Genomic DNA, 16,589 nt, shown 5'->3' with positions numbered 1-16,589 from the left:
TATATCAGTTTTCATAACTGTTGTAACTCCATGCTTCATTTCAAGACTCAGTATATTAATGTAAACTGGATGAACATCAAAGACCGGCACGGAAAAACATAAGATCTAACGAGTAGCATTTTGTCTTTTTTTGTTAAAAAAAAAAAAGAAATAATGACGGTGATCAAAGCTTTAATTTGTACTAAACTAACCCAAAAAGTGTGTTTTCTCTGTCATGTTTAATTAGTGCGACTCCATTTGTATCCTCCCTGATCAATGTTGTAGTGCAAGTACCAAGAAGTATTTGTGTTTTTAACGGGTAGATTTTCATTCTTTCAGAGAGTGTGGATTATGGACCAGTGTTTGTCCAAGAGCCAGAGAATGTAATATTTCCAATGGATTCTGGAGAGAAGAAAGTGGCACTTAATTGTGAGGCGAGAGGATTTCCTGGCCCAAGTTATAGGTACACACATTGACTATGAATGTTCCCTTGCAAAAAAGTCATACATTTCCCATTAGTTATTCATGTTCATCTTCATCTTTCCATCTACAGCGGCTTTGTAAATGCAAAGTAATCATTTATATTAAAAACAAACAAACAAAACTACAGGTACCATTCACTATTAGCCATGTGATAATCCCCACACCTGTATATTTATTGAAAATTTTAAAGAGACTCTGTCACTGGGGGGAAGAAGGGAAAATTCTGCAAGTATGACGTGTAGACATCTAGAGGTGCACATACAGTACCTGCTGCAGCCTCCCAAACCTTCCTCTGACACTGAAAGCCAGACCATTCTGCCAGGCAAAGCTGCCACACTTCTAGGTACTGTTGGAGCTTGTTGCTAAGCCCTACCCCACACATTTCTCTCGGGGCAAATGGCAAGAAGGTTTGGAAGGCTGCATCTCCTTCCCAATTACAGAGCATCTTTAAAGCAAACGTGGACGTAAACATTAAGGACTTGTGTCGATGGCATCTACTTGATATCAGTTTGAGATGATGCTGAGATCATTTAGAATTAATTGACGGGTGCATTTGATCTGCATTTGACCTTTGTCCTGACCTGCATTTCATTTGCTTCAAGCAGGTTTTGCATTCCCATAGAACTGTATGGTAATGCAAAACGTGCTTGACGTAAACAAAAGCCCATCAGCACAGGCCCTTAGGCTGCTATTGCTGACCTCTTTTGAATATTTTCTTGAATACTTGTCAACTGGCTTTAGTGATTTCACTACTTTTTTTTGTCATTTACCTGAATCAAGTATGGTTGTCAGGCGTTATGATTTCAGCTGCGGCTTACTTGTTTCAGATCAAACATTAAAATTATTAGAATTAGAAAAAACCAAGGAACTTGGATTTTAGAAGGAGGGGAGCAATGGCAGCCTACATGCTTCTCAGTACAGTTGTAATTAAAAATGTTATGTATATCTGCTGTGTAAGAGAACATGGCCTCTTGGCCCCTGTAATCAGCCAGAGACTGGTATATCACCAGTAACTAGTCACATCCAACTGGAATAGATCTGTAATGTTAAAGAAATGTCACTCCCTCACCAAAGTTGTTCCTCAGTTCTAATACGTGTCAGAAACATACCCCAACATTTATACCCACATGGGTATTTAGTCACGTAACCCAATTACCATGGTGTCATGAAATGTGCTAAGGCAGGTAATACTGTAACTGCCCAAGAACAGGATGGGAGGTTTGAAAGATTGTGAGGCCTCACTGCTCCAATTACATATTTCCACTTTCTTGGTGCTCTGATGACTGGGACATAGTTAACTGTTCAAGTTACATGGTTGAAAGCTTGAATGCTTACCAAGTATCAAGCACAGGACACATGAAATAAGACTGGTGAATTTGTATGGCACTCCAGACTAGTTAAGTCAGGGGTAAGCAACCTTGGCACTCAGCTGTTGGGGAACTACAAGTCACACGAGGCGTTGCAAGACTGATGATGGGGTTTGTAGTTTCAGCACAGTTGGAGTGCTGAGTTGCCTACCCCTGAGTTAAGTAATACTTCAAGATTCTTTGCCAATAAAGTTATAATTTATACCAGCTAGTAATTAGCTAACCTTATCTATACAGGTCATTTGGGCACAACTGCCAACATTTTTGGAACAATTGGGAGGACAATGTCTTGCTATGGCCTTTGCATGCCACATCAACTTGTGTCCTGCTCCCTGTGTGGTGGGACATTCTGCAGAACAGAATGAGGCATGTTAAGGTAATGCCTGCGAGGCAATATGCAAAATAGTGGGACTGTCCTGCAGCAGGAGTTAATATTTGACAACTATATATGTGGACTGATGCTGCCAGGGTTTAATTAAACCAATCCCAACAATGGCAAAATTGCTCATACATTTAACATGGATGTGTAGTAACCAGCCAATCTTGGCCCTGACAAACTGCAATGTGGAAGAATAAACATAATGATATGATTGGGCTATTGAATTTCAAGTTAAAAACAAAACACCGCATATGGTGAAAGTCTTTTGGGCTTACCCAATGTATGAGTCTTATTCTTAAGTGCAATAAGTCATGTTGAGCCATCAGAATCTACTCTGCTGACGTCAGACTAGTCCAAGAGAGATGCTTATTGGGTGGCATGACTTGCTGCAATTAGAAATTAACACTTAAGAAAAAGAGCATAAAACACCTTGGCAGCACACTTGTGGAAATGGGCCTCCAGACAATGTAATGCTGATCAAACATTTGCAAACTGGAAAATTAATAGCATGGAAAAGAAGCATCCACAGTAATATGCCACAAATGACTTTCATTTGAAACCAATGTGATGCCAGTCAAAGGGTTATTTTGATTAATTCCCACCCAATTCCACACAATTGGGATCGTTTGGCCACTCATAAGCAGGAATTGATCAAATCCATGGATGGCACATGACTGTTAACTGTCCAATTCAAGGGAATTATTTTTTTTATTTTTCCTAAAGTTGACAATGTGTTACTAGCATTGTGGAAAGATATAAGCAACCAAATTGTTAAGGATGCTAACACAGATCTCCCTGACTTATGAAATAGAGATAGAACAGATTTCTCTTCCTTAATTACAACCACGAACAATGGATTCTACTTAATTAATTATACTTATCGCTACCATTATCATTTGTATTTCTTTGCTCTGAATGTGCTCACTGTGATGCATGATCATTTCTATTGTTAGCTATATCAAGATGCTGATTTTTAATTTCATTTTTAAGCTTCTTAAGCTTTATTTTTCATTCTGTCCATATTTTTTTTATTCCTTTTCAAGATGGCTTCGCAATGGAACAGAGATAGACTTGGAAAGTGATTATCGCTACACTCTAATAGATGGAAATTTAATCATCAGCAGTCCAAATGAGGTGAAGGATTCTGGCCAATACCAATGTATAGCATCAAATACCTTGGGCAGAGTTCTTAGTAGAGAGGCTACACTTCAGTTTGCATGTGAGTAACGCTACCCTGGTACTTGGAGCAAGTAGAAATTTACCAATTGTTTTGACTGTCTAAGAGGAATTGGAATTGGCAGCTTTTCCATTATGTAACCAGTGGTCGTACTCCGGTGACAGACCAAAATTATCAGCTTTAGTATTCTTTGGTTGTCTTGACAATGGCTCTATAACCAATTGCCCATCTAAATACAATATATTTTTTTCTTAAGGACATATAAAACTTTTATTTGGTGCACTGTTTAAAAGAATTCCCTTACTATAAGCTGTCAAGTATACAAAAATGTTTCAAAAATGCAATTTACACTTTTTTTTTGTATATATGCAGTACAAATATTCATTTAACAGCTACCACCTGTCGACTTTTCCTATGTAAGGAACAATGGCAGCTGAGGAGGCAGGTTTTTGGTAAGCAAACCCTTGTAATCACTAGGATTGGCTTTTAGTGATCACATGGTTGGAAACCAATCAAACTGTTTTCCAATCATTAGTGTGAACCTTGATTCTCTAATTCCAAAAAGAAAAATAGGTTAACATTTGTTCAGAATGAGGCTTTAGGATGAGGTTAAACATCACAGCTGTTTATAAACTGTTACAATCTTATTGAACAATCCTCTTTATATTTACAAATACACATAATGTGAGGGCCTACCTAAACACTCTATTCAATTTATATTTAGTCAGGCAGGACCTAGTACTAGATAATATTTGTTTACAATCTGATTTTAATGTTTATTGTCAGTTTTAGAATGATTCATTATCATATCAATGATTTGTGTATGATGATACGATGATGAATCTCCCGAAATGCAAATGTTGGTGACCACAACGCAAGTGAAGAAGGAGAAAGTTGGCTAGACTCATCTGAGCAGTTCAAGCTTTCATTTGATTCCTGTGCACACCCTGTCTTGTATTGTCACATGGAGATGTGCACTGAAAAAGTTCCCACAGTTTGCTCCAACCATCAACAGCTTCCCTGCACAGCTCTTCCATAAAAGATGTGAGCATCTACTTTCTGCTCAGTAAGCCTGGGTAGACTGTAATTCTTAATACTGACAGACAGACAGAAAAGAAGGACACAACAATGGGTGCAACAGAGGGGGGCACAGCAAGGGGACAAACAAACAAAGGACGTAAAGTAAGGGGTAATAGAGTAAAGGGGGCAAATTAGGCGAGAGTAACCGAGGGAGGCCGTGGTCCACTATTTCCACTGGGACCTGTCCCTTTTATTCACATGTTACTGTCCTTCTACTCTGTGTCTTGGATACACTGTGGACATTTCTGGGACTCATAGGCCATAGACTAAGAATGAGGAGTAGGACAGCTCAGTACTAGTAAGGTGCCCACCTACTAAGATTGAATTTTTGTTTTCTTTTTTATACCACTAAATTTGCCTATACATCATCACTCCAGTTGTGGTAATAATCCTCCTAATCCTCCATGTAAATGTGTATTTACATGAAAATAATGACTTTGTATAAGTTGGTATCTACATAAACATAAGCAGTACCCTTGCCCCTAGCGTGGACATTGGGCTTTGTGATAGGTCGCTCAAATGCTGGGTAAAGGGGTGTGCTTCTATCCCCCGATTCCTCAGAAATCAAGGCATTGCAGGAGGCTCCAATGGTGCTGCTAAAAGTAATATCCTAATGAACTATGTTGCTCAATAATCATCACTTAGTTTCCCTAGGACAATTTTTTTTGCTCAGACTACATGTCTGCACCCAGCATTTATGAATCTAAAGTTACAGTACAGTAAATGGTTAGTGAAGGCTGGATCCTCAAAACTGCTCCACACTGGGCTCCAAGAAGATTACAGTACTGGCTACTGTATGACTAACCTAAAGAAAACACACCACTCTAGGGGGCGAGCATTATCGGGCTTGCTGACCTATTATTTTTAATATTGTTATTACGTTGTTGATTCAGTTTGTTGTTGTTATGTTTAAATAATCCAATTTTTTAAAGCAAAAACCTAGAAAATGAGATATAAGCGTATAGTTTTTACAGGGAAGACACATCTAAGCTGGCAAGGAACAATTTATTTTAATTTCATTGTGGCTGCTGCATTGTTAGCAGGTATAGTCTCCATCTCTCCTTTCCAGCTTATACTAGGTAATTTCCCAATTGTTTGTCTCAGTTATTGTGTCTGGCCAAGCTACAAATCATTTACTGTAACTTTTCTTGGTGCCATTAGCAGTGTCACAGAGAAAGTAAAATGCAGCTTAAATAAGCCCAGCGAATGAAATACATTATACGGTGTGTTTTATACTGGTAATTGTCACCCGAAGACAGGCAATGGCCTATTATCTGCCGCACTCCCACTGAGCCGTTCTTTGAAGGAACATACATTTTAATTCTTTAAGCTGTTAGCGTTTCTTTAATATGCAAACCATGTTAAACAGTGTGGCCAGACCAGATAGTCTGCAGCTTGTATCTGGGTGTCTCTTGCCACTTAAAACTTTTCAGGACCGATCAGCTGTTTCAGGGCAGATTGGTTCTCCTGCACATGCGATTTGCGATGCCAATCTGCCGTGGAACAGCTGGGAAAGCGCTGGAATGCTTCACCTATTGGTGGTCACACATTCCACCGTCGAAAAACTGGGCGCGATAACGTTAAAACGCGTGATCATGTCACCGGTCACACATTCAAACGTAGTCACAACCTTTGATAGAACACCGCCATCAGAAGGGTATGGCCGGTACCCATGTGAGGGGTCTTGGGGGCCTCTTACATGGGTATCAACTGTACTGGGGCAGCATGGCAGAGGTGACAGGGGAGGGGGTGGAGGAGGCTGGGCCCCAGCAGCAGCAGGTAAGAAGAGTTGGGAGGAGGTACAGGGAAAGGGATCCCGACGACCAGCCCAGCCCACCTGAGACCCTGCAGAGCCCACCATAGAGAGTCTCAGGTGGGCTATGCAGGATCTATGGTGTGCTCTGCAGGGTCTCAGGTAAGTCCAGCATGCTACTGCAACATTAGAGACCGCTGGGGGGGCTTGGGCCAGTGTGATCCGCTCCTGCGCCCCCTGTCTTGGGAGGGGGGCCCAAGATAAAATCTTGCACCAGGGCCCTTTGGTTATTAGGTCCGACACTGCCAACACACTTCCAGGTGTGTGCAATGCCTGTTCCCCTACTATACACAGTGTTTAGTTCCAGTGGCCCCTCCATCATTACTGTGCCTTGCAATGAGGCAGAGGCCAGAGAAAGGAGCCACAGAGCACAAGGGGAGACAGAGAATCTGAGAATTCTGAGTGCGGAAGCAGAAGATTCTTCACCAGTGTTTTCTTTAAAGGGTATATTTTATTTAGCTGTAGGTATAATGGAGAGTTAAACCACCTTACAATATATTATATATGGGACATTAGGCTTGTCAAATTCTTGCAGGGGCAGGGTGCTGGGAACCTAGTTCCTATTGAGGTAGGCAAGTCCCCAGAACTACATCTCCCAAGAGAGAGTGGACTTTATGACTTTGCTGACTGGTGTGGTAATATGAAGCCTATTGATGTGGAGAATTATTGAAGGAGTAACAACAGAATTAAATCGTTTTGAATGCAGTGTAGTGGTTGTCGAGATATGTGATATTAATTTTTTTTTGTCAATTGTTTTTAATGACAGTATAAAATAATAGGGAGAGGAGATTAAGAAAATACCGTGTAGGTGCATCACTGATATAGCACCTGAAAAATCCCATGTTTGTTAAAAAGTGTATGTAGTGCATTTGAGAAGATACAAGAAGATAAGGTGTAAAGGTTCCTGGAACTGCACTCTGCTGAGGAATCCCTACTCTTTCTATTGATTATTTTGGATATTCTGGAACATGCAAAGGTAGATTGGAACACCCAAAACTGCCAGGTGAACCGAACAAAGTCAGACATTATACAAACTGAGATTTTGCCATCGGAGAATCCAGGACCATGTAAGAAACCAGGAGGTGACTTAGCCAACTTGGTTTCATCTAGAACTGAAATGTCACTTTTGAGAATATTGTCCCTTTAAATATTCATAGCTGCTGCTAAGTTGGCATAGGTCTTGGATTATTTGTATCCTTACAGGAAGAATGGAAAGTGCAATATCTTTTTCCAGAATTGCCATTTGTGTTAGTAACACTGTATTTATGTACTTGCATCTAACCAGCCCCTTTAAATCACAGCCTTTTTAAGATATCCACAGTACATTTTTCCAATGCATACTTTATAATACCCATGCCTCCTTAAAATGATCTGAAGTGGTTCTTATAGCGCACGTTTATTATTCACAAGGTACATTGCTATATTCTCAGAATTTAATTTAGGATTTGGCTATACATGATTACTGGTTTAAAGGTTGCCCCTCCAAAATGTACCCTCAATTTTCCTATTTCTGTTATTTGATTTCTGTTTTAAAAGGTCTGATTGCTAGCTGCTCAAAATTGCTTGGATAAAAGTAGCATCACGATCATAAAAATGTTGTGGTAACCATAGCAATTTCTTTTTTGTATTATTCAGTATATTCAGCTGAGAACAGTACAATGGTGACCTTTTTAGGATTAGCGTAGTTCATGAACTGACAGCTGTAATAAGCCACATTTTTTCACATATATATAGTGCAATATTCACAAGAGGGGTCCTGGTTTGGTTTTTCTTCTTGTACTGTAGCAGTCTTTCCCGTGGTGTTCTTAGGGCAGATTTAATCTTTTTAGAAATAGTCTTTTCCCTATAGCCCTTTCGCCGAAATGCATCCGCCAGAGTGCTCAGGTGTTTGTCCCTGTCCTCAGTGTCAGAGCAAATGCGGTGGTATCGGATTGCTTGGCTGTAGATGACCCTGTTTAGTGTGATTCGGATGGAAGCTGGAATTATGGAGGTAGCTGTACCTGTCTGTGGGTTTTCTTATTTCTTTCTTTTTTTATTTATACTTTTACACAAAAATGTGCCTCAAAGTCTTATTAGAAGTGGTTATCTGATCTTATTTCTCCTAATATAAAAATACTGAATCTTTGCATGTCTTTAAGTAAGCAGAATTGAAAATGTACACTTTGCAGTATGATCCTATGGAAGTAATGCGCAGGTCAAACATTGGCATGTTAAGTTTTAATGATGAAGGTTTTGAATTTGTATAATTTTCAGAGCTGCAAACTTTTGTGAATCTCAATTGAGTTTAAATCCTCTGAAGTTAATGGGAAAAAAGTTCTGTTATATCACTGCACCTGTTACAATAGTAATATCCAAATGCCACATCTCTGGGTGTCATGTTGATACTGCAATTCAGAGTCACTGATGTTGAAGAATCATAAAACCGTTGTAGAGCAGTGACGTGCCATGCCTTCTGTGCTGGGTGAGGCACCCCCCAGCCCTCCATAGCCCCGCCCCCGTCCCGCCAAAGCTCCACCCCCGTCCTGCCGAAGCCCAAGCTCCCAGCTCGGTAACCAAACTGTGTGGGGAGGAGACAGGGAGGAGCCTCCATGGCCCTCACTTGCTCATCACTGTTGAGGCATCGAGATCGATGTCCTCGTTGTGTTTTTTTCTCTTTTTTTTGATTGGACAGCTTGGACCAATGAAGCTTTGCCATTGGTCCAAGCCATTCACAGAGCTCACGCCTCTAACACAGAGTGGAGGCTGTGACAGCTCTTGCCTCACTATGTTAGGTTACACAAGCAGTGGGGAAGCCCGCTGCTGTGCAACCTAACTTAGCTGTCAAAAGCCGGATGCAGCTCTGCCTGTAATTAACAGGCAGCGCTCCGCCCATCACAGATTATACTGCAGGGAGGCTTTCTCAGCTGTGTAACCTGTAACAAGCCAATCTGAATGGAGAAAAAGCTGTCAGCTTCAGACTTGAAGCTGACACCTTTTTTCCTCTATAATACTAGGTGAGGCTCTGCCTCCCCTGACCACACGTCCCTGTTGTAGAGCTGCTGACCTGCACTTTTGTTTTGGGTCATTGCCTCACTTAATAGTTGAGTTAGGCCAATGTCACACTAGAGATCGTGTATACCTAGAGCACCTAATGTTTCCCTTTGGGGGAACCCCTCCTACCCAGAACTACTCAGTCTACGCACAGCACATTACTGGTTCTCTAGGGGTATTACATTTCTACACCACATATTGAGAGATGGTCACTTGGTGATCTGTTCTCATGTTCAAGAGACATTTGGCATCCCACACAGAGGTTTCTACCAATATATCCAACTATCTCATGTGGCAAATGAGCAAATTGAGGGTACTAGTTTGGTCTCTACCCAACCAACTTTAGAAAAGCTTCTCCCACAATAGAAATTGACTAAGCTTGTCTCTATAAATATGCTACTCTGATAACTAACAAATCTTCTAAATTTCATAAGACCAAAGAGAAGTGACAGCCACTGTTTACCTCCATTGACAATGGTTTACTGAATGGGGTCTAAAATTATAAAGAATACAAGTATAAAATTATTCAAGTGATATTGTTTTACCAAATATACTCCACCCTTTATAAACTTGGCTCTAGGCCTTCTCCGCCTTGTTTTAAGGGCTGTGGCATTCAGGATGTTTTTTTGCTTTATCTTTTGGGACTACTGTTTTTTTCGAGGGTACTGGTCAGGCATAACTGGTTTTCTAGAAAGGGCATTGGGCAGATATTTGCAACCCTATGGTCTACCTTCTGATGAGTTGCAGATTACCCACTATAATCTAAACTTCTCCTGTGAATACTGCTTTTTTTATGCCAAAAAGGCTATTCTCCTACCTTGGAAGAGTTCTGGCTTTAGGAACCTGGAAAGCACTGACTGACCTAATGTTATCTTTGTATAGAACTACTTATAAGACTAGGGGCCTTTAGCAACTCGTTGATTGTGTTTGGGGACCCTGGCTGGCATGCACCTCCAAGAGCCCTAATATGATCTCATTGGTGTATGGAATGGGCAGATTGCACATCTGGAAAGACACCATCATTGCTGAAAGATGTATCCAGGTTTTAGAGTAACATATGCTCCTATCCAGACGTCTTTTACAGGGAAGGCCTTGTATATTTCAGCAGGACAATGCTAAACCGCATACTGCATCTATGACAACAGCATGGCTTTGTAGAAGAGTCTGGCTACTTGACTGCCCTGCCTGCAGTCCAGACCTTTCACCAACTTAAATTGTTTAGTGCAACTTGAACTGTAAAATAGGACAAAGAAGACCCAGGACTGTTGAACAGTTAGAATCCTATATCAGGCAAGAATGGGACAAGATTCCTCTCACAAAACTCCAGCAACTGGTCTCCTCAGTTCCCAGACATTTACAGAGTGTTGTTGCAAGAAGAGGGGATGTTACACTGCAGTAAACATGTCCCTGTCCCAACCTTTTTGAGACGTGTTGCTACCATCAATTTTTTAATTAGCTATTTTTTTTCTTAAAATGGTTCATTTTCTCAGTTTAAGCATTTGATATGTTATTTTCTATTGTGAATAAAATATGGGTTTAAGAGATTTGCAAACTTTGCATTCTGTTTTTATAGAGATTTTACTCAGCGCCCCAACTTCTATGGAATTGGGGCTGTACATATGGCAAGCTCTAACTGCATGTCAATGGATGAAATAATCAATAGTTTACATAAACATCACAAACCTTATTACAAATGTGAACAAATATGCACATATAAATACAAATAAATAATTAACCAATGACTCATTGAATTATTAAAATGTAAGAATCAATAAAACCATTTACTTATAGTCGAATAACCCAACCTATGACCTACTGATTCATGAAAACACAACTACCAACATTTAGTAAATAACTGCATTGGTTTATATAATGTTAACAATTGGAAAGGGTAATGTTGTGCATTTCTGCTGTTATTCTCACCAAAGTCTTACAGTGTTATTCACAAAAGGGTGAAGAATTTGGAGAAGGCAGGAGAAGTGAACAATCTAGGACGACATCGCTGAACTGAAAATTAAGCTGAATTGGAGATTTTTTCCAAATTAGCTATTTTGTCCTAGATTGTTCAGTTCTCCTGCCTTCTCCAAACTCTTCACCATTAAGTGAATAACCCTGCTAGATTTTAACAATGAGTCAAACTCCACTAGTTAAGTTCTTATCCACCAACATATGGGAGTATTACACAGAACACCATGCACAACTGATGTACCATCAAGCAATATTTCAAACCCAAAGTTATAGAACAGTGTGCACAAAGAGAATGTGAGGTTAAGATAAGATTTACAGTAGACTCTCAGTTTAATTAAATATTGTATTAAATGTGTAAATTGGAGTGGAGAAGTAGAGACTGCGATAAAAATGATTAGAGTATTCATTACAGTGGAGTCACACCACTACAATAGCTGAAGTGTCCTCTGCTGAGCTGCTTGTGATACTTATGTACAAAATAATTAATTCAGATCAGAGTTCATTTCATTAATGTTATTATTCTTTTAATAGAAAATTAATACATTCCCTGTTTTTTTAACCTGAGGGTGGGAAACTGTGAAAGTTGGAGATACTATTATTAAACTGCGGAACACATAGACAATACATTATGTACATATGTTTTGCTAGGCAAACCTTTACAGCTATTTGTTTTGTCTGGTTCTTGTAGTAAAAGCACGTTATGTATGTATGTTTGTATTGCAACAAAGTAGTTTGTGTAGCATTTATATTTCTTAGTCAGTTTCCTTGGTTTTATTGCAAGAATTAGATAAACAAATAACTGTAAAAGTTTGTCTAGCAAGAGAAGGTCTATCTTTATCTGTATAGTCTAATTTTATTTTAGATTTAAAGGAGAACTATGGGGTCAGTGTTTTTCTCCATAGTTCTCCTTAGGGTAACAGGAGGACACAAACTAGCGTCCTCCCGTTACCCTAAGCTCAGTATACCGCAAGCAACAGCTCGCGGTATACTGAGACACCGCAGCCGGAGCGGATCCCGACGTAGATGACGGGATCCGCCCAGCTGCGTGAGTGACAGCTGGCTCTGCCTATCTAGAGGCAGAGCCAGCTGTACCAGCGCCCCCTCCCCCGTCCGTTCCGCCAGTCAGCGCTGGCAGATCGGAGCGGGGAGAGGGGAATCCAGCCCTCCCCCTGTCATGGCAGAGAGCCGTGACAGGATCGAGAGGTGAGCGATCCTGGTATGTGTTCGCTCACCTCCCGATCTACTGAGCCGACCTGTGACAGTCTCATTGTCACAGGTCGGCTAGAACTATGAGGTGAGTGGAAATCACTCATCTCATAGTTCTCCTTTTAATATATGGATTTAAATACACATAAGGGGGTTGGTTTACTAAAGGACTAGGCACTGGTAATTTGCAACTGAATTTCAGTAAATAACATTAATCCATATTCACTGTCAATACCCAATTATGTATGAGAAAAATTACAAAAAAGCAATTATTTTGCATGCATACAAATGGGTATTCAAAGTAAAAACAGTTTCATTTTAATTTGCGAATTTTCACTTTGCTACACAACCAGCCTCTACTTCCTAAAGTGACCCTAAACTCAGGAGTTAAATCTTAAAAATGTATTTAAGTACCTTTAACTATGTAAAGAGGACCACACAAATTACTAAACTAAACATGAGATTGTAGTCCATCACAGGAGTGAGCTTGGAGTGTTGGCTACTTTACAACACACACAGGGACCAAGGGGAACAAAAGTAGCCCCCTCCAGAAGGAAGGACAGCGTCAGCACCAATTCAGAGGTGATTTGAGAATCTACAGCTGAGTGATACACAAATAGGATACAGTATTGTTAATAGTTCAGGTACTTGAATGCATGAGTTAAGTGTCACTTTAAGTTAATTAATGTTATGGGTGCTAAATACAACTGGAAAAATATATATCATAAATATTCATTGAAAAATTAATGTTTAAAATTACCATGAAGACATACATACAAATGGCTAGTATTAAGTATACAAAACACTAGAAGACCATATATCGTAAAGGACTGCCTCCCCCCAAGTTAGCCATCATTGCAATAGTTCTATCGGTGGGATACTCAACAGGTTTCATTAACATGACAAACGCCTGCTCTGCTGCAATGATCTCATTTCTACACATTCCAAACCAGGACAATTAGACTTCACACATACCCACAATCTAGCTCCCTCCAGTGTCCATAATGAAAACTAACAGGGTTATTCACTAAAGGGTGAAGAGTTTGGAGAAGGCAGGAAAAGTGAATGATCTAGGCCAAAATAGCTAAACTGGAAAGTGAGCTGAATTGGATTATATTCCTTCGCCCCTTGTGCTGGAATTTTTTTTCCACCAATTCTTTTCAGGGTGAGTGCATGTGATGTAATACTGCATTATGGCCACTATATAGCAGTGAAGAGCATGGGAAATACATACGTATTTGCTTCCTATGCTCCATAGCTCTATCTAGCGGCCATATTGCAGTATTACATCACAATATATTCAAAATGTTGGTTCCAAGGAATGCATCAAGCGAAAGAATTGCACTTACCTGCCAATAAAAAAAATACAAAATAAAGATATGTAAACATACATAATTACTGGATACGCATAAATAAAATGATGTGTTGTATTTATGTAATAATACATGCTTTGAGAGTAGTAGCCTGAAATACAACGGGTGTGTCTATTTTTCTATGTTTGTGTTCAGAACTACTCCAGAAATCTCTCATGCTTCTGTGAGTTCCTCACTGCTTTACTTAAGCCGGCCATACACTATAAGAATTTTAGCCGGTTCTTAATGAACCCGACTCTGTTCCGCTGTTCTGACAGCAGCCTCCGGCCACTGTCAGAAGACAACAGGAGATTCCTCAATCAACACTCTTAAGCATTGATGGAGGAATCTGTAATATTTTCCCCAGGGCTGAACGCAGAAAATATTACAGTGTATGGCCAGCTTTAGACATCTGCACACAGTTTGAACTCTAATTACAGGCACCCCCTGAAAAAACATTGTAATACCTGTTTTTTTGTTTTTTGTTTACTTTTCCATGGCAAAAGGGATACTACGGCTGTTCCAACTTCACTCACTGTATCAAAGCTGCCCACCATTCTTTTCATTCTTTCTGCATGCGGGGCAGGCAGCAGAATCAGGGCAATGTTCACTATCACTATCACGTACCTGACTTGAGACTCAGCTGAGAAGTGGGCTGCCCGTGCACCTCTTGTCCAACACCTCTGGAAGTAGTGACAGGGGATATAAGGACAGAGCGAAGCACAGGTGCCGATACTGGTGGATGGCCGGTTCTTGAGGATGCGCTTGAGTGCGTTGGCCAGCTGGTGAATCGGCAACAGTAGATGGATTCAAAGCTGCAGATAATGATAACAAACAGACCCCTGCTGTTCCTTTCCTTCTTACCTTTTTTTTTAGTGCCTGAAAAGGACATGGTACAACTAGAAATAATAAAAAGAGCCTCAATATGTTGAAAACAAGCAGATGACAAATGATATCCAGCCCTGACAGATGGGTTTTAACTGTACAAATTCAACAAATGAGCTTAAAAATTTTCACATTAACCTGTGGCATACCAGCCGGGAGATCTGGCAGTTGTGTGAGAAAAAGAGAAATAACTATCGCTATCCAGTGAAACATGGCTTGTTATGCTTCGGTTAACAGCCTCTGGTTTCACTTGACCCTTATAATTCAAGCAAATGCTTCTGGCTGACTCTGCCACTACCTCTGAGGATGGTGCATACAGCTCCCATCATAACCATTTATACAGTCTCTGTTCTTTTCACAGAAGCTAAGAAAAGAAAAGCTTTTCAAATAATTAAAAAAAAAAAAAGTTCTAACCTGAACAATTTTCAGACTGGTCTGTGAACTGCGCACACAACGTGGGATTTGTAACAAGCATATAATGGCAGAAACAGAGGGACCTGCACTTACACTATGGGGTCTATTCACAAAGCTGCCGAGCCGAACACTGTTCGGCTATTCACTTCAGGCTGGTACGGCTGATTTTCAGCCGTACATCAGCCGTACATCGGCTTGCTTCTGTGACACGGAGCGATGTCAGAAAACAGAAAAAAAAAAAGACAAAATTCCCATTCAAAAGCATTGGGAGTTTACTATTGGCTATTTCAATTCTTAACCACAGTACAGACAGAGTTAATGATGGTAACCTCTACAGCCCCGTTTTAATCAAAAGAAAACATTTTCTTTCAGAAAGAGCAAGTAAAATGGCAGCAGCAATTTTATTTTACATTCTAGGTTATGCTATGTGAAGGAGAACATATGACACATATATACTAGGTGACATCTCAATTTGGCTGCAAAAGTGGATTACCTCTGGGGTGAATTGGGATGCCACTTGTTAGCCAGGTCCTAACAAGCTACTGTAAGTGTCATGGTCAGGGGTCCATAAACATGTGGCCCCCTCCCCCAAATTTTCTGTATGGATGTTGCTAACTTTAGGTTGGATTTATAATATGGTGTGTTAATGCCTGTTGCTTTGTGCATTAACCTATGTTTTATTAAAGAAATGTATCACAAAATGCAGTTGCACCATTTTTTTCAACGCAACCCACCACAATGCACAGAATATAGCAATCTTTACTTTGTGGTGCGCTATAATGCAGGTGCATTGTGGTGCCCTGTGCATTGTAGTGTCTCCCAACTCGACATCAGATAAATTAGGTTTCTTGGCTCTCTCAAGGAAGGTATCAGATTAAGGGCTTGTAAACTCTTATTCTTATTATTTACTTATTCTGCATTCTTATTGGGGTCCAGGTCCTCTACAGACAACAAGAGAGTGAAAAGGATGACCTGGCCACATAGCTGCTCCCCCTTTTTTCACTGAAGGGAGGCCCTTGTCCTTTTGGCCCCCTGTGCAGCGACACTGGCAGTATGTCCACCCCTTTGCTATATAACTAAAACTATAAGATGCCTTCCCTTGTTTTCATTTCTTAACCTTCATTATTACCTGCTTGATTCCTTTCCAGTTTAATTTTTAATGGCATCACAAATCTGTAATTTTGTTGACAAACCTAATCGAAAAGTAAACCTACAAAGAAAAACATTATCAGGGTTCTTCACAAAAGGGTGAAGAGTTTGTAGAAGTCAGGAGAAGTGAACAATCTAGGACAATATAGCTGATTTGGAAAAATTCTCCAATTCAGTTCCCTTTACAAATCGACTATTTTGGCCTAGATCATTCACTTCTCCTGCCTTCTCCAAATTCTTCACCCTTTTGTGAATAGCCCTGTATATTATTACTATTATATTGTATGTGTGTGTGTGTGTATATATA

At 40.1% G+C, this 16,589-nt stretch overlaps 1 protein-coding gene across 1 annotated transcript in view; it reads left to right on the top strand.

Moving 5' to 3' along the window:
• CNTN5 (contactin 5) overlaps nt 1-16,589 on the top strand; it is a gene marked incomplete at its 3' end in the record, with an annotated part of 543,955 nt that overhangs the window by 180,002 nt on the left and 347,364 nt on the right. Inside the window, exons 3-4 of the mRNA XM_018552938.1 lie at nt 319-442; nt 3,252-3,427. Coding sequence (XP_018408440.1) covers nt 319-442; nt 3,252-3,427 — 300 coding nt within the window. The remainder of the gene's footprint in view (nt 1-318; nt 443-3,251; nt 3,428-16,589) is intronic.

This window comes from Nanorana parkeri, unplaced genomic scaffold (genome assembly GCF_000935625.1).
Source record: "Nanorana parkeri isolate BGI_ZX_2015 unplaced genomic scaffold, ASM93562v1 scaffold102, whole genome shotgun sequence".
Lineage (NCBI taxonomy): Eukaryota > Metazoa > Chordata > Amphibia > Anura > Dicroglossidae > Nanorana > Nanorana parkeri.
The sequence above is the reverse complement of the archived record's forward strand: the minus strand, read 5'-3'. Positions and strand labels throughout refer to the sequence as shown.